Raw genomic sequence first — 22,895 nt, forward strand, 5'->3', positions numbered from 1 at the left:
AGAACTCTTTATTTATATAACCTAAAGATTTGCATAATGTTGAGGAGCAGTTACGGAAAACATTTGGTACAGGTAATTATACCTAATGAGGGTCTACAGGTCTCAGTGTGCTCAGTATATGAACACTATGAGGCTATATACTATGAGGCTATGTTCACACTTTGTAAGACACCGGCCAGGTCACAGAGCGGCCGGTGTCAGAAAATATCATCCGGCTGGTACTGCCGTAGCGGCCGAATTATCTTTGCTGCCGCTGAATTCGGATGCGGGCGCATCCGTGTGTGCCCGCATCCAAATTCCCCGCTGCTCACAATGCCGCAGCCGCACGCTCCATTGTGTGAACTGGCAGGGTTTTCTGTGGCTGCTATTCACTGAATAGCGGCTGCAGAAAACTGACATGTCAGTTTCTTGCGGCGCTGGTAGGGCGCTTCATTACAAGGTATCACTACGTAAGTTCCGTTGTTGTTACAACGGCCGTGATTACTACGGAACTTACGTAGTGGGAACGTGGCCTTACTGTGTATGTTATTTGTTTTGTTAGATTATGTTTGTCTTCACTTGTGACTTGGATAACTGCCAGACCACATTTTATTAATACACATTGCAGAAACCCTGGTAAATCCCTGTGCACTTGCTTTTTTAATGGTATATCTAGAGGCTGAAAACCTATACAAAGCAACCTATACACAGACTTGCTCTTACTGGGCATTCTAGGCAATACTGTGTGAACTAAATTCAGCATCTTCCTAAAGGTACCACTCCAGCACCAGGTACGGGTTTTTTTTTCCATTCACCAACAGTAAATTAATATCCTCAAAATTGTAATCATTTCACGTGTTTATATGATAATGCTTCAGAAGACATAAAGACTGTATTGTAAAATAAAGCCATTTACACGTCTTTGAAAGAAAGGGCCCATGCAGTATAGATCAGTCACATAAGGCCTCTGTGTGTTCTATATAGCATCTGAAAAATCATTAGAGAATTCCTGTGACTTGTTTAATAGTGACGGTGATAAGTTAGAAACCACATTCTTAGAATGTGTGTGTGGGGGGGGGGAGGTTGAGTGGTTTATTGATGCTGTCAAATAAAGGAAAATAGCTCTACAACTAATTGGTGAGATGACTTCAAGGAAAAGAATAATGATGAAATCTAGTTTGGTTGACTCATTTTATCAAGGCTACGGCCAACGATCAAACATTGACACCTTCTTTATCTGCTACTGCTGTTGTAAAACTTTCCTGCTTGGCTATTAATCTTATTTTGTGGTGACATGTTGGTGACATATTGGTTTTCCAGTTGTTTTGTTACTCAAACATATGGTGCATTTCCAGAATGGTAAGCCATATGAAAGAAAATGTTAAAGAATATGGATGCTTAGAATACTATTAATAAGAAATTAAAAAGGAAGACACATGAACAAATGTATCCACCATCTCACAGTAAATATACATTAAATGTTATGTTTTCAAAATAGTATACCACAAAGCTGATATCACCATATAACAATGTACACCCAAATATGAAAGAAAAAATATATCACATCTTCATTATAAAAACACCACATAGCAGTAAAAAGACTAAACCAGGGGCATAGACTTTAATAGAGACCCCTACAATACCCAGAATCCCTGTATAAACTACAAAGATATAAGACAAGCTGATGATTGCACATAGAATATAAATGAGCCATCAGAAAATGACAGAGACAATAAATAGTAGGCTCATAGCCTCTATATAGCTTCTTTAGGAGTAAAAAAAAATACAGATTGGGTGACCCAATATATAAACTAATGAAATGAATAATACAGAATACCTGTGCAAATTATCATGGCGTAAATATAATATATATATATATATATATATATATATATATATATATATATGGAGAGTGAGAGAGAGCGAGAGAGAGAGAAATTTTTCACCAATCTACTGTAGGTGGAAAAAAGTGCAAAAGTTCTATCAAATAAGTGTAGCAATAGAAAGTGTTTTGTAACGCCAAATCGTAGCCCTGCATAATTCTAAAGTGCTACAGTGCTAAAGTGATACACTATAGCATAAACCAGTGATGGCAAACCTTGACACTTCAGCTGTTGCAAAACTACAATTCCCATAATACTTAGGCAGCCAAAGCCATATCTTTGGTTGTTCAGGCATGATGGGAACTGTAGTTTTGCAACAGCTGGAGTGTCAAGGTTAGCCATCACTGACATAGACCATAATAAATAAAAAAGAAAGACGCTTATTAATAGAAAATATGTATTTGTAAAATTTAGGAGAACCCTAAGCAAGTTAAAATAAATGTTCAATGTCTGCACAGTACACTACAAAATACAGTCAAAATACTAAATAAAATAAAACTTTGTGAAGACTCAATAACCCCACATAACAGTGCCAATAGCTAATGAAAGATATATTCAGCGATTCAGTTGTGGATCTCCTGTCGCAGGGGGCATTCCTTATTGGCTTTATTATTATGTACTTGTTGATTTTTTTTTTTAAAGAATTTGAGATGAGCGAATCACCCATCTAAACGAAGCAAATCCCTTTGTTTGATCGGCAAGCAACTTATCAGCCAGCTGCCTTTCAACACTGCTCTGCTCAGCTTCTCCTCGGGTGCTGGGAAAAGCTGGATCCAGTCCTGGGAAACTTTGAGAAGTTTCCCAGGACTGGATCCATCTTTTCCCGAGAGGAGCGGCAATGAGCGGAACAGATTTGAAAGGCAGCCGGCTGATTAGCCGCTTGCCGACCAAACGAAACATATCCACTTTGTTTAGATGGGAAGTTTGCAGTATAATAAGCATAAAATATAAAATCAAATGACCTAATAAATATAAATAACTGTTAAGAGATGAGAGACATAAAATATCTACTGTAACTAACCTTTTTATATGCTATTTTACACATTTATTTACTTGTTATTTTGCTAAACTTTAGCTTATTAATGTTGTACAAAATATAAAAGGCTTCAAGTAAAGGCAAGGCCCTGGAAGATTGACTTACTTGAATTTATTGGGAACCTATTAGAACTATATGCTTTAGTATTCTTTTATAACTCTAAAGTAGTATTTAATAAAATAAAATCATAGCAGCATAACTAATGCAATTTTAGTCTTCTTACTGTAATAATAGCCTCCTGTTTCATTCAAGTTGTTAATCTTATTCAGGTTGTTATCATGTCACTCAGGCCTTGGTATTCAGTACATTTTAATTACTTTTTTGCTCCTTGTTGGAATGTCTGAAAATGTTAAAAGCAAAAAAAAATAATCAAACTGATACAATTCATTATTTATTTATAGTTTTTTTTTTCACTGCACAAATGTATACGGTGCCCAAGATTTTAGGATAATTAACATCTACTGCATAAGGTGGAACAGGATGACCTAATAGCTGCACATTATTATTTTTTTATCAAACACCTTGTACTGTGAATTGTTGTGGGTTTTACCATCAAATTTGCCAAGTGTGAACCAGCCTTACAGGGCTTTTAAAAAGGATCTGTGGCCTGTCCAAAAATTTTTTTATATTTTAATAATTTTATAACCTTCATTGCCCTGATTAGAGCTTTATCCAAGTTCTGCAGCCCCCGCTAATCAAATACCGAACGTTCGGGTTCGGATCGACTCGAACCCGAACCCGGTTCGCTCATCTCTAGTAGCCATGCTTCTGTAATTCTGAACAGTTTCCGGATGCACATCCGGAGCTGTCAGTAATCCAGGATGTTCCTATAGACTTGGGGTCATCCATTGCCACGATTCTGGACAAAACTAGGACAGGTTTTATCATTTCCTGTCCTATTTTCCGAAAGGACACCCTCTGGAAGAAAAACAAAGGGTGTCCATGTTTAATAGAAGTCTGTGGGTTCAGAAAATTATCCAGGTTTCTAGATAACAAATCTGCATACATTTTCCAGACGTGTACAGGAGGCCTAAGGGCATATATGATATGATTATTAGCTTCATAATTGAACATTATTCACTCCCCCATCCCTCCTAATCTATGAAGATTGTCTAGGATCCAAATTTAACTAATAATAGTCCTATTCAGGGTCAAAAGTCATTTAAAAGCAAGAATTTCTCCAAAAAGTCATCACTTCAAAGTGATGGTCCCATGACCACAAGAAGCATGACCATAAGTTCCGTGGCCACAAATTGTGACCACAAGAGCTATGATCTCAGTTGTACACACGACATAAATATGTTTTCAATTGCTGCCTGTTTTGTGTTTGAATCTCTACTTTTCCCTACATGTATTTAAGGGGTTTGTAAGAGATGCTACTATATATTGGAGTACCTTAATGTAAATAATCTTATAACGCAGCACCAGCATGAGAGATTGGTCATGTCAGGCTAATCTGATCAGATTCTATGAGGAGGTCAGTTATAGACTGGACCTGGGGGAGGCTGTGGATGTTGTGTATGTGGACTATTCAAAGGCATTTGCTACTGTGCCACCTGAAAGGTTGGTCTATAAAAATGTGGATGCTGGGACTAGGGGAAAACATATGCAAATAGGTAAGTAACTGGTTGATTGATAGAAAACAGAGGGGAGTCATTGATGGAACATACTCTGATTGGGTAACAGTTACTAGTGGGGTACCACAGGGGTCAGTGTTGGGCCCACTTCTTTTTAATATGTTTATTATATGTATTATATGTATATTGTAGAGGGGCTACAGAGTAGAGATACTAATTTAGGTAAAGTATTCACCACAGAGGAGGATAATATCTTATTACAGAGGGATTTGAAGAAGCTGGAGGCTTGGGCAGATAAATGGCAAAGGAAGTTTATTGTTATTGGATAAATGTAAGGTTATGCATTTGGGCCATAGAAATAATAAGTACAGTTTTGTGCTAAATAATAAAGCACTGGGAAAAACTGCTTCTGAAAAGGACCTCGGGGTGGACAGTAAACTCAAAGGCTAATAAAATAATGGGATGCTTTAAAAAAGGCATATATGCTAAAGATGAGAACATATTTTTATAGTTTATAAATCACTGGTCAAATCACATATGGAATACTGTGTACAGTTTGTGGCACCGATATATAGGAAGGACATAGCTGTACTGCAGCAGGTGCAGAGGAGAGTGACCAAGGTCATTAAGGGAATGGGTGGGTTACAGTACCAGGACAGGTTATCAAGCATAGGGGGTTATATAGTCTAGAAAAAGAGATGTCTTAGGGGTGATCTGATAACAATAAACAAATATATGGATGGACAGTACAGATCTTTGTAGTGATCTTTTTACTTCTAGGTCTGTAACCATGAGAGGGCATCCTCTACGTCTAGACTACAAGGGGGCATGCTCTAAGTCTAGAAGAAAGAAGGTTTCACCATCAGCACAGATGCATATTCTTTACTGTAAGAACAGTGAGACTATGGAACTCTCTGCCACATGATGTTCTCATAGTTAATTCATTAAATAAGTTTAAGGGAGGCCTGGATGCTTTACTTGAAAAATATAATATTACAAGTTATAGGCATTAGATTTCAAGAGATACTTTGATCCAGGAATTATTTTGTTTGCCACTGGGGCAGTTGTCATCTGTGATGGGGCAATTGTCATCTGCCTCACAGGGGTTTTTGCCTTCCTCTGGATCGACCCAGTAAGGTTTCTCTAGGTTGAACCTGATGGGCTCTTGTCTTCTTTCAACCTTATTAACTATGTTACTATGTTCCTACTTTATTTGGCACTGGACCTTTCCCTATCTCAGACATTTACAAACAATAATTAAAACGCCCCTATGCATTTATAAAAAAAATATATATGATGCATTCTTAGGCCTTATACAGTATCTCCACCTTCTTTTTGTATTGGATCCAAAACCTTCCTTCCGATGCTGTTGGCAGGTCCGTGCAGTATCACAAAAAGAGAAATAAAGCAACAACAGAGAGAAATTCATATTTATGAATTTTGCACCTTGTTCATCTACTTATGTATGTGTTACATTTATGTGTTTGGTAGAAAATTAAAATCAAAATTAAATTGGATCCCAACCAATTATAAAATACACTGTTCAAATATTCTTGCAATGTAACTATATAACAGAATTTTTACATTAGAATTTAAGTGGTCAGTGTCGTTTTAAACAACGTCCCTCCATCTAATAGACAGTGTGATCTGTAACAAATTTGTAAATCACTTCATTTACTTCATAACTTCTTAGCCTACAGTAATAAACAACTCGCACTTCCCTGCAAACTGCTGTCCACTGCCTGTTAGGGTTATTCCATCTGTAGCTTGTACTATGTGCAAGAGAGAGTCTTGACTGTGGAAATACAAGATGAGCCTGTTTGTCTCCCCCAGAGTGTATAAACTGTGTCTAAAAGGTAAATCAAGTCTTACCTCTTCTTATCTCTGACCGACCTAAATGTTCTGCTCAGCTGTCCCCTGTGTGACTTGTCATCAGCACTAGCAGATCACTGTTTAGACAAGGTCTGCATTAACAATTTAACCCCTTTACTTACATAATCTCTTCTCCCAGCTCCCTTCATCTTGTTACCAATCAGCAGCAGCTGGTCATTGAATAGACCAGGGCTGCTTTTGTGTTGTAGCTGCCTTGCTGCAGCTATTGTGCCATTTCTATCTTTTCTTCCCACTTAGCATGTCATGGCATAGCCAAGATGAGTAGATAATTGTCTGATTGGCCAGATATGTAAGGGAAAGAAAATCCAGGTGTGACTACTGCTGGTAAACAACACAGCTCTGGTCCCATCCCTGAAATGGAAAGAAGTAGAAGTAGTGCACCATAGAAGGGATAGTCAGGAAATAAATAATAGCAGTCACCATTCTGAAGGCTAGGTTTTTTAAATCATTTTGAAAATACAGGTGCACTTTTATTATATTTTTTCACATATTTATTTAATATATTTTATACTATACTTATCAAGTTTTAGTATATTTCTTGTTTATTTTCTTAGAGAGCCTAATACCAGTTCAAAGCCCATGTAATAGTTGTTTCTCCACCTCAAACAACTGCAAAAGGCCACATGTTTGTAATACAGTTCAATACAACCCCGAGGATATGTGGATTAGTATAGGATGCAACTATTCTAATGGGGATTGGTGTGTATTTTGTTCTAATATCTTGTGACTGATTCGTTAACATGTAGCACTGCCATAGTAAATGCATCTAAATAAAAAGGCTCAAAAAAGGCACAACTATGAAACTATGAAAAAATTGTGCAGTTTTATTCACCTGGTTCTGACCAGACGTAAGCTTGCGCCTGTTTATGCGACCTTTAAAAAGTCGCAAATGATAAATTGGGCGCTAATCCCGGATTATGCGAACTTTTGGGTGAATACTTAAAACAGGCAGAATAAAAAAAGTTGCATCTAAAAATATTCACCTGTCGAATACTAGTTCATAAATAGGTGAAAAATGTAATTATTAACCAAAAATTAGGCGCAAACCCCCTTGATAAATGTCCCCCTTAGTGTACTTGAAAAAGCCATTAATGTCACATAGAAACATGCCAGTTTTCCCTGGCAGATTTGTACAGAGAAAATCATGCAATTCTCCATTAGATGCAGTATATATGGATGTATTAGAAGTAGAGATGAGTGAACCTCGAGCATGCTCGAGTCCATCCAAACCCGATTGTTTAGCATTTGATTAGCGGTGGCTGCTGAAGTTGGATAAAGCCCTAAGGCTATGTGGAAATCATGGATATAGTCATTGGCTGTATCCATGTTTTCCAGACAACCTAGGAGCTTTAGAGATGAGGGCAACTCGAGCATGCACAAGTCCGATCATTTGGCACTTGAATACCGGTGGATAAAGAAGTTAGATGCAGCCCTTAGAGAGTCCAGGAAAACATGAATACAGCCATAGGGACTCTTTTGCACACGGCCTTATGTTCTCTCAAATGTTGTCTTTGCATTACACAAAAGAAGTATATACTTAGCATATTTATTAGATGAGAATTTGATTAGTTTATTTTCTCTCTAGTGTTCATGTATACGTCATAAACTTGCTATACACAAGCCAGGTTTGGGAAATCACCTCATTTTCTACTATTCCCTTCAGGTATTTTAAGAAGGACAATAAAATATTTTATCTAGGTTCTGCGAAGACATTTTAAGCTACCAGGTATATTTGACCTATATCCTAATCCCTTCAGGGATAGCTGAATGATAGGCATGCTGTATATTTATGTTAATATATGTAAAATAAAGCAGGAAGGATTTGGTAATATAATTAAAATGGGATTCGTCATAATGCGCATTCTCTTTGTTACCCTATTTTTTATATAATTTACATTACACACCTTTTTATGTTTTCTCACAGAGATATAATAGAAAGCCCTAATGCTTAGTTAATATGTGAATTTAATAGGTATTCTAGAGCAATACACCATTTATTAGGAACCATAAAGTAGACCAAGCAGGAAAGTGTGATCTGTTTAAATGTGGCCTACTTTTCCTTGACAGCTTCCATTACTTAAACAGGGATACTAGTTTGTTTGCAGAATGGATAAACAGGCTTTGGGGGCAAATATCAGCTTTACTCATAGCTTTTACTAGAAGGCCTACATTTATTTTCTCCCATTTGATATTTCTTTCTATGTCATCATATTTTTGCTGAACAAAAGTAAAAACTTAAAGGGGTATTCCGGCCAAAACTTATATTAAAGTACTGTATTTGCTGTCATCATGTCATGCTTGTATACGGGTGCCATCTTAGGGCCGTGACGTATGCATGTGATGTTTTCTCTGTAGGCCGGGTCTGAACTTCGGGGTGTGTAAGAAGCTCCCCGCCCACTTCCTCCTGGGGCCGTGATGTAAGGGCCCCACTATCTATTGCCTCAAAGACACGGTGGCTGTAGCCCAGCCTCCTCCCCCCACCTGACCCCTTTGCGAGGCTCTTACCCTTGGCTGAAGTTTGTCTCTCCTTCCTGTACCCGCGACACTGAAAGACCGGTGCGGGCTGTTCGGTGGCTGCTTTGCTGTGTGCGTCGCTGCAGACATGATGACATCTCAGGCGTGAGCAGACTGAGGGAGAGCGAGTGACTTCCTTGTCACAAGTGACTTCTCTTTCCTCTGCCTGTTCACGCCTTAGATGTCATCATGTTTGCAGCGACGCGGCACCTTCTTACAGCATGGCGGGAATGGGAGAGGGCATCTATATTAGAGTGCAACAGAACAGAAGAGGGGCCGGGGCGCCGCACACACTGATCTCAATTGCTCCTCTCCCCCAGCCTGCTGTGAGCCTCTTCACCTTGGTGGTCGGCTGAAGTATGTCTCTCCCGCTTGTCCCCGTGATGCTGTAGGTTCCGGGGGTGCGATCTGTTTGGTGGCTGCTGTGCGGTGCTGCAATCCTGATAACATCTCAGGCGTGAGCAAGCAGAGGAAGGACGAGTCACAGGAGTGATGTGACATGTCACAGACCTCTCTACAGTATGAGACCTCTGTTCTGTATATGATTAGTGTGCTGTATACTGTATAGTATAAAGCACATTAATCATATACAGAACAGTTGTAGTTCTGTGGAATTCCATCTTGAAGAAATGGGATTACTACCACAATCATCATGCTTAATATTCAGTATATGCTGGGGTTGCAGTTATGGAAATTTTACAATAAGTTTGCATAACTACAACCCCCATCATAAGCAGGCTATAAGGCATGATGATTGTGGTATTAGTCGTATTAGTTCAAGATGAAATTCCACAACTAGCAAAACTACAATGCCAAGCATCTTAGTTTGCTAATCTTAACAAGGATTTGTAGTTTTGCTTGTTGTGGAATTCTATCTTGAAGAAATACGACTACTACCACTATCATCATGCCTTATAACCAGCATATGATGGGGGTCGTAGTTAAGCAAACGCACTGTACAATTTTCATAACTGCAACCCCATAATATCCTGATTATAAAGCATGATGATGGTGGTAGTAGTTGTATTTCTTTGAAATGAAATTCCACTACTAGTTCATAATAGGAGTTGTAATTTTTCTACTAGTAGATTTCCATCTTGAAGAAATACTACTATTACAACCACAATGGTCACGCCTTATAATCAGGATATTGTAGGGGTTGCAGTTATGAAAATTGGACAATAAGTTTGCATCTTTAAGATGGAATTCCACTACTAGGAAAAACACAACTCCTATTATGAACTATCAGCCGACTAAGATGCTTGTATTGCTAATCGTGGAATTCCAGCTTGAAGAAATACTTCTAGCACTACCACCACCATCATCATACCTTATAATCAGGATATGATGGTGGTTGTACTTATACAAACTTGGGAGTCACAGTTATTACTACTAAACTGGATAGACCACCCCCAAGTACAGGGGGGCAAACTACCGTATTTTTCACTTTATTAGATGCACCTGACTATAAAATGCAATTTTATTAATGCAATGAATGGGTCAAAGTTTATTGAAATTACAGAGCCACTTTAAAGGGGTTGTCAAATCAAATCAACTAGTGTCAGAAAGTTATATAGAGTTATCAGGGGCGGATTAACTTTACCATAGGCCCCGGGCTGTTCACCAAGCCTGGGCCCCCCCACCCCACTGTAACTATGGCAGCACTAGCCTGGCGTTCATAGTACAGGACAGATAATGTCATGATGTCCTGATTTGTGCAAAATTGCCAGTAAAAAAACAGTGATTTTTTGCAAATTATGGCGGAAATGTAGCCAGGAGACAGTACACCACTGAAAGTATGTCTTTTGGGTGGTCATGGGTCCCCCAGGAGCTCAGGGCCCCTATTATAATCCACTACTGAGAGTTATATACTCTCGAGAGTTCCTGTCTCAGCCAGAGATGTCAGCAGAGAGCACTGTGTCAGACTGAAAATAAAACATTTCCTGCATGACATACAGCAGCTAAAAACATGAGATTTTTAAATAGAAGTAAATTACAAATCTATACAACTTTTTGACACCAGTTACATAGTTTCATAGTTAATACAATTTAAAAAAGAGACATGTTCATGAAGCTCAACCAAGGAGGGGATGGATGCAGGGAAGGGGGATATACAAGAAGGGGATGGATACAGGGAAGGGAGAGGGATCATGGATAGGTTCTATACATATGCATTTATGTTATTTTGGTCTAAGAACTTATCGAAGCCGGTTTTGAAGCCCTCTACTGTTTTTGCTGTGACCAGATCCTGCGGTAGACTGTTCCACAGATCCACAGTTCTCATTGTAAAGAAGGCTTGTCACGCCAGGAGATTGAACCTTTTTTTTTCTCCAAGGGGAGGCAGTGTCCCCTTGTCCTTTGAGGGGGTTTTACCTGGAGCATTTTTACCCCATATTTCTTCTAGGGGCCATTTATATATTTAAATAAATAAGTTAATCATATCTCCCCTTAAACATCTCTTCTCGAGACTAAACAAATTTAATTCTTTTAATCTATTCTCATAACTAAGATGCTCCATTCCCCTTATTAGTTTAGTTGCTTGTCTTTGTACCCTCTCCAGCTCTAGAACATCCTTTTTATGAATCGGGTTCCAAAACTGGACAGCATACTCCAGATGAGGCCGCACCAAAGCTTTATAAAGCGGTGATATTATATCCCTGTCCCGAGAGTCCATGCCTGTTTTAATGCATGACAATATTCTGGTGGCCTTCGAAGCAGCTGACTGTTGATTTAAAAGAAAAAGATTTTCGCCCACATTGACACAGCTCTGCGGCATGCACAATACACCCCCAGCTGTACTGCATAATACACACTCAGCTCTGCTACATCAAAACATACACACAGCTCTGCTTCATAATACACACCTAGCTCTGCTACACAAACATACCCACAGACACACACATTGCTACTACAAACTCACCTCTGCTACATCCCCATAAACAAGCAGCTTTGCTACATACATAAACACACACAGCTCTGCTACATACATTCAAACAGACACACAAATTTAATACAGATTACAGTAACCTATAGGGGGTCCATCTCCCAGTCATGTGACTATGGGGCTTTACATGCAGGAATCTGGAGGTGATGCACATCACATCTAGTTTTCTCTCCTGCCCGGTGCTGACAGGAGGAGGAAGAAAACACTTCACGCAACGGTCAGGCTCAGCACTGAATCAGCACAGTGCTGATTCAGTGCTGAGGCCTGGAAGCAGATCAGAGAACACAGGCTACAGGTCCTGATAAAAGTGCCCCCCTGAACTGTGGTGAATGATGAGTGGGGAATACTTCCAGGACCTGTGGTCTGTGCTTTGTGATCAACTTCTAGGACCTGGCAAGCTGCCCGTGCATGAAAAAAAAGAACCTGTAGGAGATCAGGTCGGTTAACCAAGGCTATATTCGATTTCATTTTTTTCATGATTAATCGCCTTGCCCTACTTTGCACCCTTCACTGCATTTGCCCCCTTGCTCGAGTGTAGTGTAACACTATGGAGGATGCAGAGTGACAAGTAAAGGCTGTATTACTCCGCACAATTTGGAGGAGGAAGCGAGCGCCAAACTTTCAGGTCAGAACTTCCTCCTTGTTCCTTGCTCACTGTCTTTGCTGTTACACGCACATACATCAAGCGGGAGGAGCTGCGGAGAGCAGCGGGAGGGGCTGCCTGGACCATCCTTAGATCGTCCAGGCTGACCATTGTAGTCAGTGCTGCTCTGCTGCCACCGCTCCTATTACAAGGAGCGATGTGCAGCAGACTGTTGTTGTCGATAACATGATTTTTTAACATTGTTCAGCCTAGATAAACCCTTGAGGTGCTAGAGGTTTGCTCATGTCTACTGGTCTGATGAATCATATAAATGGCCCAGTGCATGTGGGTTGCTTACCTGGGACACCGTTACACTATGATAAAATGTGATAAGACTGCAAACTGACTGAGGCTGTATGCTGTTCTGGGCAATAATCTGGAGAGAAGCTTGCATCTTGGCATTAATGTGGATATTTAACACATACCACCTTCCCAAAGTGGATGGTGGTGAACAGAAGGAATGGTGCATGGTTTGTAGTTTTTAAGTTTGTAGGTCCTGTACCATAACAGGAGGAAGACAAGCAAATCTGCAGTAAAATTGAAGATTGATGAGTATACCGAATATAATTTTGTGTTACAATTATTACATATGTCAATAGGGCAAAAGTTTTTGATAGGTTTTCTTTTGCCCATTGGACACACCCCTTTAAAAAAGTTCATTTTAAAGAGTCCACAGAAGAAGTGCCAGTTTAATAACACAAACAGTCCTCTCTTTCTTGTGATTGGTTTATTAAAAATATTTAAATGTATAAATTGCATTTATATAATACAATTGTCAGGTACAGGACTGGAGGACATGAGACAGGTGAGGCCCTTAGAATGACCCCAGCCCGCTGTCCCAGCCTGCTTACCGCAACTGCCCTAAGTGGCAGCAGATAACTGGGTGACAGTCCCTAGCCTTAACACAAAATGCGGTCAAAACAAATACAAACACAATAAATCAGGGTCAGGTAACAAGGTCGGTAACAGACGGTTGGTGCGGTACAAAGTCATAAGTCAGTGGGAAAATCGGAAGCCTACTACTGAAAGAGTAGTAGATACCTGGAACAAACTTCCAGCAGAGGTAATTGGTAAATCTACAATAACAGAATTTAAACACGCCTGGGATAGACATATATCTATCCTAAGATAATAAGAAAAAAAATACTAAAAGGGCGGACTAGATGGACCCAGTGGTCTTTTTCTGCCAACAATCTTCTATGTTTTTATGTTTCTATGTAAGCCAAAAACCAGAATCAGGAAACAAAGAATTCAATCAGGATAACGCTAGCTTAGCCACTTATTACTGAGGCTCTATCGCAGGCAAGGAAGGACACACAGGGGAGGATATTTATGGAGGCTGGAGTCCCAGCCCCAGACCTCTATGCAAAGCTGACTGACGGTGTCGGTCGCCAGTCAGTAAATGAAAACACATTACATCTGGGCCGATCGACTGGGGGTTGTGAAGCCGATTGTCAGGGACACCGTTGGTGCACTTCTTGCAACCGGCCGTACGCTCTACTTTGTGGGAGCCCGGGCGTTCACTCTGGCTGTGCCTAAAGCCAAGCAACAATGTTTTAGGTATATAATATTCTATATTTGTATATTTGTTAAGGTATAATATTTATGTTATAATCAATCATACTGTATGTTTCTAAACATGCATACAGATTGCCTATAACTCTTGAACATCTTCTGCATTTTAACAGGACATGATCTTGCTATCCTAAATGTCACTTCTACTACCAAAATGGCAGATGTTTATATTCAAAACACCTGCTTTGCTGCTGGCTGCCGTTGAGCCTGGGCGTCTCTTGGCACTGATTAGCTGTCAGAATTGTAATTTCCGTGTGCATATTAAATCAACATTTGCCTCTGAGGTCACAGCTTAATTACTGGCTTTGAAAGTGACTTTAAAGGAAAGCAGATAATCTTCCCAACTGCTCCAAATGTTTATAAAAATAACAGTGTGAAACTCTAATATTACGACGCAGCATAATTTGTATGATTTACATGTAAGTACTAATTATTGGTTTGATATAGCTGCAATTCCACTTCAGTTGTATTCAACATTCCATATTGTTTTAGATTTCAGGTCATACATTAATTCCTGGATGGCTGCTTTAGCTTACTTAGAAGACGGATTTGTCAGGGATAATGTCAGGTAGCATTTTAAAATAGAAAAGAGAGAGATCATTTTGGTTCAGGAATGAATGCCCTTACAAGTTATTATAATTTAAAGTGAATGTACCATCAGTACATTCACTTTAAAGCGACTCTGTACCCACAGTCTGACCCCCCCCCCCCCCCAACCGCTTTAACCTTCAGATAGATCTGTCCCAGGGTCCATTCGGCAGCTGATGCAGTTATTGTCCTAAAAAAACAACTTTTAAACTTGCAGCCCCGTGTCAGCCCTGTGTCAAATTGGTGTGACCTACAGTACCCATGCCCTAGGATTGCGACACACCTCCATCCCTCCTCCCCGCCCTCTTCATCATTAGGAATACCCCTAGAACAATTTCTCCTATTCATCACCTCTCTGAACACTGCGCATGTGCTGGGTTGTTAAGGCACATGTGCAGTGTTCAGATAGGTGATGATTAGAAAAAATCCTGCCCGGGGCATTCCTGATGATGAGGTGGACAGGAGGGGTGCTGCAAGCCTAGAGCATGTGCAGTGTTCAGATAGGTGATGATTAGAAAAAATCCTGCCCGGGGCATTCCTGATGATGAGGTGGACAGGAGGGGTGCTGCAAGCCTAGAGCACAGACACTCTAGGCCACGCTATTTGACACAGTTTAAAAGTTGTTTTTTAGGACAGTAACTGCATCACCTGCCGAACTGACCCCAGGACAGATCTTGGATTAAAAACAGCTGACGGTACAAGCGATTTTTTTGGGCATCAGATTGTGGGTACAGAGTCACTTTAAGTTTTGCACATGGAGGTAATGCCTGCCCCTTTATGATGTGGCTCCACTGATTTTTTTTTTTTTATATATATTTATTTTATTTTCAATTTTATACAGATAACATTGTGAAGGGAGATAAAATTCCCACCAAGATGAACAGTAAAAGGTCACAATAATAACACCAAGAATCCTAGATTTGCATAAAGTGTGATCATACAGAAATAACAATGCGGATGCAAAACTAACAACCCAAAAAGTAAACTATTGGCCAATGTGGCCCAACCCTCCCCCCCCCCCCATCCCCCCTCCAAATTTAAAATGGGTTTGGAGAGGTCTGGTTGCTCAAAATAAGTCTCCCAGTGTGAAAACACCCGTGGTACCCAGCGCAGCGAGTTCTGCCTCCTTAATGCCCATGATAAGTATGATAAGGAGTGTATGGGACTCTTCACACGCTGTACATCATCTAAGAGGCGTGAGTACTCTCAGTCTGGGCCTGAGAAAGGCCATGAGCCGTGCATAGGCCATAAAATGGCCTGGACCTAGTCCATATCTAGCTCGGAGTTCATCAAAGGTTAAATACCTATGTTCAGTGTCGTGTAATACATGTTCAACCAGGAGGATACCATTTTCTCTCCACTTATGGTATAATTTGCTCTTGATCTCTGGGTGTAATTCGGGATGAGTCCACAGAGGCATATGCTTGCCGATACAGAAAGGCATACCTAAGTCTTTGAGGCTAGATTTTCATGCTATCAGAGTATCTCTAAGTAAGACGCTTTTTTAAATATGGGATGGAAGAGCAGGGAGTTTCGTATATAAAATCGCCAAAAGCGGCCAAGGCTCTGCCATTGCCCTTTCTAAATGCACATTAGAGCAGGGTCCACCCCCTCTCATCCAGTCGACCCCATGTCGCAAAAGACATGCAAGATTGTAGCACCTAATATCAGGGAAGTTTAACCCTCCCTGGTCGCGAAACAACTGTAATTTTTTTAGGGCTATGCGTGGACGTTCCCCCCCATATAAAATGTGTAAATGCCGATGTTAGCTTGCAAACATCATCACGTTTCAACAGTACTGGGAGCGTTTGCATCGGATAGAGTGCTCTACTGTTTCTAATGGAGCTGTGTCATAGAGGGGTGGAGGTTTTCTCAGACTGGGTGGAGGCTGGCCCGGCTTCAGTGCTTCATCCCTGGCTGGTGCTCGGTAATAGAACAGTGCCATACGTGGGAACTGGGCCGTGTTTCAAAAAAAGGACCTTGGCACTGGCTTTCCTGCACCAGTGCCATTCTATCCATGTGCGAAACTTAAAGTGAATGTACTGATGGAACATTCACTTTAAGATTATTAACTTATTGGCTCTTCTAGAGGAAAGTAAAAAAGATGACTCCTATACCCTGCTGTTATGCAATGGTGGTTCAATAGAAAATGATTGTAGGCTTCTGAGACCGGTGCCCTTGTTCCTCTTGTTTGGATCATTAATGTCTACTTCTGTAATATCTGATTTTTGTCTGTACATTTACCCTCAGAATTGTAAAGTGTAGAATATGTGCAGAATATGTTGGTGCTGTGTAAATAAGTATTATTTTATTATAATTAATGAGTATCACAACATATCAGATGTATCAAAACTTGTGCCATTGAAAACTGGAGCAGATGTGAATGGCAGTCAGAAAGATTCTACACGTTTTTCTAGAAAGCCAAAACAAACCTTAGGCTGTGTTCACATGTAGTATTTTGGCCAGTATTTGATTTGTATTTTGTTTGGTATTTTTAGCCCAAACCAGGAGTGGGTTCAAAACACAGAAAAAGAAAAAAATCTTTCCATTATAGTTTTTCATTGTCTCTGCTGCAGGTTTTGACCCAAAATATTGACCGATAAACCAATCGAATGCTACATGGGAGACCAACCTCACCCTCAAGTTCCTCAATTTAACCCCTACATGACCAAAGGTCATTAATGCATGGATGTCCAGGTCACAATTAAGCAGTGTATTCCTCCTCACCTTCTAAGAGCCATAACGTTTTTTTTTTCACCTACAGGACTGGTTGAGGTGTCCTCTAAACCAGTTAGGGACAAAAAGAAGCACATCCATATCATTTTGTAGTATATTCCTTAGCTTAAGCCTTTGAAACATTTGTAGCAGACTTTGTTTTGCCTATTTCAGATGTAACATGTATTACCTGCATTCAAATAATACTAATTACAGGAATAAGACAATTGAGGTTTCTTGTGTGAGATGACAAATTTCTGAGTTGTGCCTAGAAGGTTCAAAGATACTAATTAAAATATATACTGAAACCAATTCTTTATTCCATCTGTTTGTTATCTTGTTGTGTCATTTTTATTCTATTTTCATAACATGATTATGGAAGTGGCTTATGTGCGTGGATTTTTTACAGCAGCTACTTGGACAGAAAGTTACATATTAACTTCCATAGTAGAGTATTATTAGTATGTTCTGTGATGTGTGCAGGAAGGGGTGAGCTGTCCTCTTCACCTATTTCCAGTGGCATGATTCTTTATTATATGTCTCTGTGATCCTGCCTGAGATGATTGGAAGAACACTAACCTTCCCCCCCCCCCCCCCCCCCCCCCCCCCACTGTACACAGCATGAGCTGAAAAGCTATCTCTATGAACAAGGAAGTGTGGTTAAATGGCCTTTGTGATTTTTGTATTAGACAGAGACATTAGTGCCAGTGGTGGATTATAATGTGGGCGGTTTGGGCGGCCGCCCGGGGCCAGAGGCTCCGGGGGCCCGTGCCACGCCGCCCACATTATAATGCCGCTGTGGCCCGGCCCCCCCTCGCCACTGCAGGCTCTTGTGACCGCAAGCATTGTTTTGCTTGCGGTCACAAGAATCCTCCTCTTACTGTCCCCAGGCTGTTGCGCAGCTGCCGGAGGTGTCCCATCCTATCGCCCGGCAGCGCGCGCATCAGAGAGCTCCCCGTGTGCTTGTGGCTGTGACTTCCGGCGCACGGGGAGCTCTGTCATACGCGTGCTGCTGGGGATAGGACGGAGCCTGCAGGACAGGAGAGGATCGACGGGGGAACGGGTTTATAAGGGGGACCATTTATAAGGGGGGGGAAGAGGGGTACCATCTATAAGGGGGGAAGAGGGGGACCATCTATAGGGAGGGAAGAGGGTGACCATCTATAAGGGGGGAAGAGGGGGACCATCTCCTATAGGATTAGCACCCTCCTCTCCTGACATCCTCTGTGCTGCTGTGACCTCCCCTATAAGATCAGCCCCCTCCTCTCCTGACATCCTCTGTGCTGCTGTGACCTCCCCTATTAGATCAGCCCCCTCCTCTCCTGACATCCTCTGTGCTGCTGTGTCCTCTCCTATAGTATTAGCCCCCTCCTCTCTTTACATCCTCTGTGCTGCTGTGACCTCCCCTATTAGATCAGCACCCTCCTCTCCTGACATCCTCTGTGCTGCTCGGACCTCTTCTATAGATCAGCACCCTCCTCTCCTGACATCCTCTGTGCTGCTTGGACCTCTCCTATAGATCAGCACCCTCCTCTCCTGACATCCTCTGTGCTGCTGGGATCTCTCCTATAGGATTAGCACCCTCTTCTCCTGACATCCTCTGTGCTGCTGGGACTCTCCTATAAGATTAGCACCCTCCTCTCCTGACATCCTCTGTGCTGCTGTGACCTCCCCTATAAGATCAGCACCCTTCTCTCCTGATATCCTCTGTGCTGCTGTGACCTTCCCTATAAGATCAGCACCCTCCACTCCTGACATCCTCTGTGCTGCTGTGAGCCTGCGACCTCCCCTATAAGATCATCTCCCTCCTCTCCTGAAACCAGGTGGCAGTATGTTTACTGGGGGCAGTGGAGTTGGGGTGGACAATGCTTACTGGGAGCAGCAAGGGACCAAACATTATGTTTATTGGGGCCAGCAGGGAGGGGAGGCAGGCAGTGTTTATTGGGGACAGCGTGGGGGGGGGGGGGGCAGTAGCGGAGTATAATGTGGGCGGATTGACGGGGGGGGGCCCAGGTTGAGTGGACAGCCGGGGGCCCAGGGTACATTTAATCCGCCACTGATTAATGCATATGGTTTAGGTCATTTCCTGACAATACATTTCCTTTAAATACTCAATAAAAACTATAATGGTTCATAGACTGCACCAGTTTGATCCACATGTATTCCATATCAGTAGATCATCCCGGTTGAATTTTCTTGATGTTTTGCAACTAGCTTGGAAGCATTTATTTGTCAAATCTTCCATTCTAATAATTGCAATATGCTATACATTCCTTTCTGCATGAAGCATTTTTCCATCTTTACACTATCTCTTCTACAGATAAAATATATATGCTACTCTTCATACAGATGGTTCACAGTACTGAGTTGGGGGATGGGGGTTTTGGGGGATGGGGAGTGCAACAAAGGAAATAAACTATGGTGATTCTCCTTACTGACTGAAATAATTTCGTGTCCTTGCATTCTCTGCTGTCTTATTTCATGTCTTTGTAGTCCATGGCATATGCTCATTGCATAAGCACAATCTGCTTTTCAATGTCCTATGGGGATGAAATATCTTCATGATTCTGGACACTACATGCATAAATCTTTCTTTATAGGGTTGGTGATCTGCATTTACCTTTTTAACTTTCTAGTTCATCAAATGCATCTTAGCTGCCAACTGTTCTTGGCATGTATAGTGACTGTAGTTACTTAGTGAAAGAGAACATAATTTGCCTAAAGTATGCTTAGGGCAGAACGAGGATTCTTAAGGGTTTTACCAGCTCAGCTCTGACAAATGTGAATTAAATTGCTTCTTACTTAAGTACTAAGACTGCTGAGAAACATAGCAGTTGAAATATATAAAAATTACCATGACACCTAGGGATTATAACATGAAATAAATACAGGACTACCAGAAGTTTGTTTGATTGACGTTGTCACAGTTTATTAACCAACAGGAAGGGAAGCAGGGTCAAAGGTGGCTCCAGGGACTACACCAGGCAAAAAGAACAAGTGAACACCCCAATACAGGACTGTTTCAGTGGTAGGGGGCATAGCTTCTTGGCCATACATGGGACCAAACCAGTATTCCTAAAACACAGGAGAATCTAAGGGCTAAACTGCTGCATATACATATATTTAGATGCCCAAGAAAAATTATTACAGGGAGGAACCATAGTCCTCAGCAGTCACGGCATATAATTTATGATTCCTATGTGGTGGTGTACTCTATAGACTGCTAAGAGACTCTACATTTGAAATGCATAACATAAAAATGCCACTCATGACAACCAGAACTTTGTTGGATTGGGGTCAGTCACAACATTATTATTGATAAATATCACCTGTAGATTTTATAGAGCACTTTATAGTTAACAGACAGGAAAACAACTGCTTTGCAGAAACCAAGAGGCACATTTATCAATGTGTGATGGGCAGGCAGGGGGCGCAGCAAGGCGTGGTCGATTCATCATGGTCATGGTTTCCACCCTAAGGCTTATTTGAATTTGTGGGCTTAGCTAATGCTAGTTTTACACATGGCAGTTTTGGAAAACTGCCAGTGCTGTTTTTGTGCCAAATGAGATGGAAGATATAAAGGCAGGACTTCTTTTTCCTGTTGAATCCACTTCTGGTTTTGGCACAAAAACTGCAGTGTCAGTTTTCCAAAAACTGCCATGAGTGAAACCAGCATAAAGGTTTTGTTGAAAATTGAGGGCAGCAGACTGCTACCAAGACTGCTTGTGGGTGTGTTAGCAGAGGACTGAGATCTTCCAATAACCTCAATAAGTGCCTGACACTCACTGATCTCTGGTGCATTATTCCAAACTCTTTTTAGTGTCATGGTCTACAAAAAGTAAGATCCAAGTAGTTGAACCCACCCCTGGGGGCATAGAGGGAGATTTAGAAGTAAGATATAGACAGGACAGGACCCTCATATTGGCACTTAAAAGAATCATAGCTTACATCACTAGTGGAACAGGCACCTGGCTAGCTACCTTGTTGTTTAAAGGGGTTATCCAGCGCTACAAAAAAAATGGTCACTTTTGCCCCACTCTTGTCTCCAGTTCAGGTGTGGTTTGCAATTAAGCTCCATTTACTTCAAAGGAACGGAGTTTGAAACCCCACCCAATCTGGAGACAAGAGAGGGGGGAAAAGTGGCCATGTTTTTGTAGCACTGGACAACCCCTTAAAGTCTGTCTGTGAGGGATATTAAGGAGAACAAAAGTCCACAGGACATCTTTGTTCATACAAAAAGAGAATAATCCATAACAATCCATAATAATGATAAAAAATATAGCCATTAAAAGAGCCATTCACAACTACTGCCTGTTGGTTTCCATGTATTATATGTATTCCAACATTATAATTTATTATACTTATTAATGTCTCGTAGGTCCGGAGTACAAAGTATGGGAGCAGAATCTTTTGAAAAGGTTTATAATTACCTCAAAAAGGCACGACAAAGTAACACCAGTGAAAAAGAGGTGAAGAGGCATCTGGAGACTCTTGTTTCTAGGGCAAGTGACTGCTTTCTGGTGGACCAGATTCTATACTTTGAAGAAGAGCTCTCAGCAGCATCACCAAGACAAGTCAAATCCTGATATTAATAGTCCCTGGAGGAATAAAGTCATTTACAAGCATGTGTTACTAGAGGATCCATCTCAACATACCACAGATTATATGGCAGCTGCAGCTGCAAATCCTTTGCTGTCAGATACTGTTCCATTTACAAGAGAAAACAAAAGAAAAACAGATTTTAATTGATTGATTGACTGGATGCAACAGTGTTACTTAAAGTCACACTGTCGTCCTCTGACTATATTCACACTAAGTATAAAAAAAAAAAAAGAAAAGGCGTCCGATTTTTCTTTTTAAAATAACATCCGTTATTACCTAATTATGATTGAAGTCGATGGAATGACGGCTGTTGAATACACATAGTGTATTAAATGACGGATGTTGTTTGCACGGATGCCAAAATAATGTTCATGACATACATTTAATTTTCACACACATTTTTTTCACTGTCCTTTTACTGTCTTTACTAATTAAATCAATGGACTTTTATAAAGAACCACACCCAAAAGGTCCTGAACTAGAATGTTGTACCAATGGCTGTCAATGTAATGAAGGGCGCCCAAAACGCAAAATGACTGACGTAATTTGAAAAAATAAAATGGAAAGAGAAAACGTCAGGTGAACTTACTGTAGCCCCTGACTGTCTACCAAGCTGGAGGAAGTGCTGGATAGATACCAATATAAGCATTCAGAAAATACATTTGAAACTGCAAATAAATCTGGATCCGCACTTCTCCTCCTTCTTCTCAGGATTGGTTTGCGTCCTTGTAATCTACAGATCGTGTTAATAGCCCAATAGACATAATTGTGCCCTAACTGGAGTATGTTTCTGTAGATTATGGGACGTGTTAATAAGGCCTAAGGCTATATTCACACATTGTAAGAGACCGGCTGTTCCGTCTCTGAAAAGATCATCCGGATGATCTTTATGGTCGCAGAGTTCTGATGTGGGCGCATCCATGCGCGCCCGCATCAGAACTCCCCA

At 40.9% G+C, this 22,895-nt stretch overlaps 1 protein-coding gene and 1 long non-coding RNA gene across 6 annotated transcripts in view; one reads left to right on the forward strand and one right to left on the reverse strand.

The window, feature by feature from the left end:
• Positions 1 to 8,992, reverse strand: part of LOC138783532 (uncharacterized) — a 119,785-nt gene extending 110,793 nt beyond the window's left edge. For all 4 annotated transcript variants that reach the window (XR_011361701.1, XR_011361702.1, XR_011361700.1 and 1 more), the window contains exons 1-2: positions 8,874 to 8,992; positions 3,122 to 3,238 (exon numbers count right to left, since the gene is read on the reverse strand). This is a non-coding gene — a long non-coding RNA (uncharacterized lncRNA). The remainder of the gene's footprint in view (positions 1 to 3,121; positions 3,239 to 8,873) is intronic.
• NEK11 (NIMA related kinase 11) overlaps positions 1 to 22,553 on the forward strand; it is a 204,454-nt gene extending 181,901 nt beyond the window's left edge. Inside the window, exon 16 of one of the 2 annotated variants that reach the window (XM_069958335.1) lies at positions 21,726 to 22,553. In XM_069958335.1, coding sequence (XP_069814436.1) covers positions 21,726 to 21,933 — 208 coding nt within the window. In that variant the 3' untranslated portion in view covers positions 21,934 to 22,553. The remainder of the gene's footprint in view (positions 1 to 21,725) is intronic. The other variant, XM_069958336.1, reaches the window with a different exon arrangement.
• The last annotated feature ends 342 nt before the right edge of the window (positions 22,554 to 22,895 follow it).

Source organism: Dendropsophus ebraccatus, chromosome 2, assembly GCF_027789765.1.
Source record: "Dendropsophus ebraccatus isolate aDenEbr1 chromosome 2, aDenEbr1.pat, whole genome shotgun sequence".
NCBI lineage: Eukaryota > Metazoa > Chordata > Amphibia > Anura > Hylidae > Dendropsophus > Dendropsophus ebraccatus.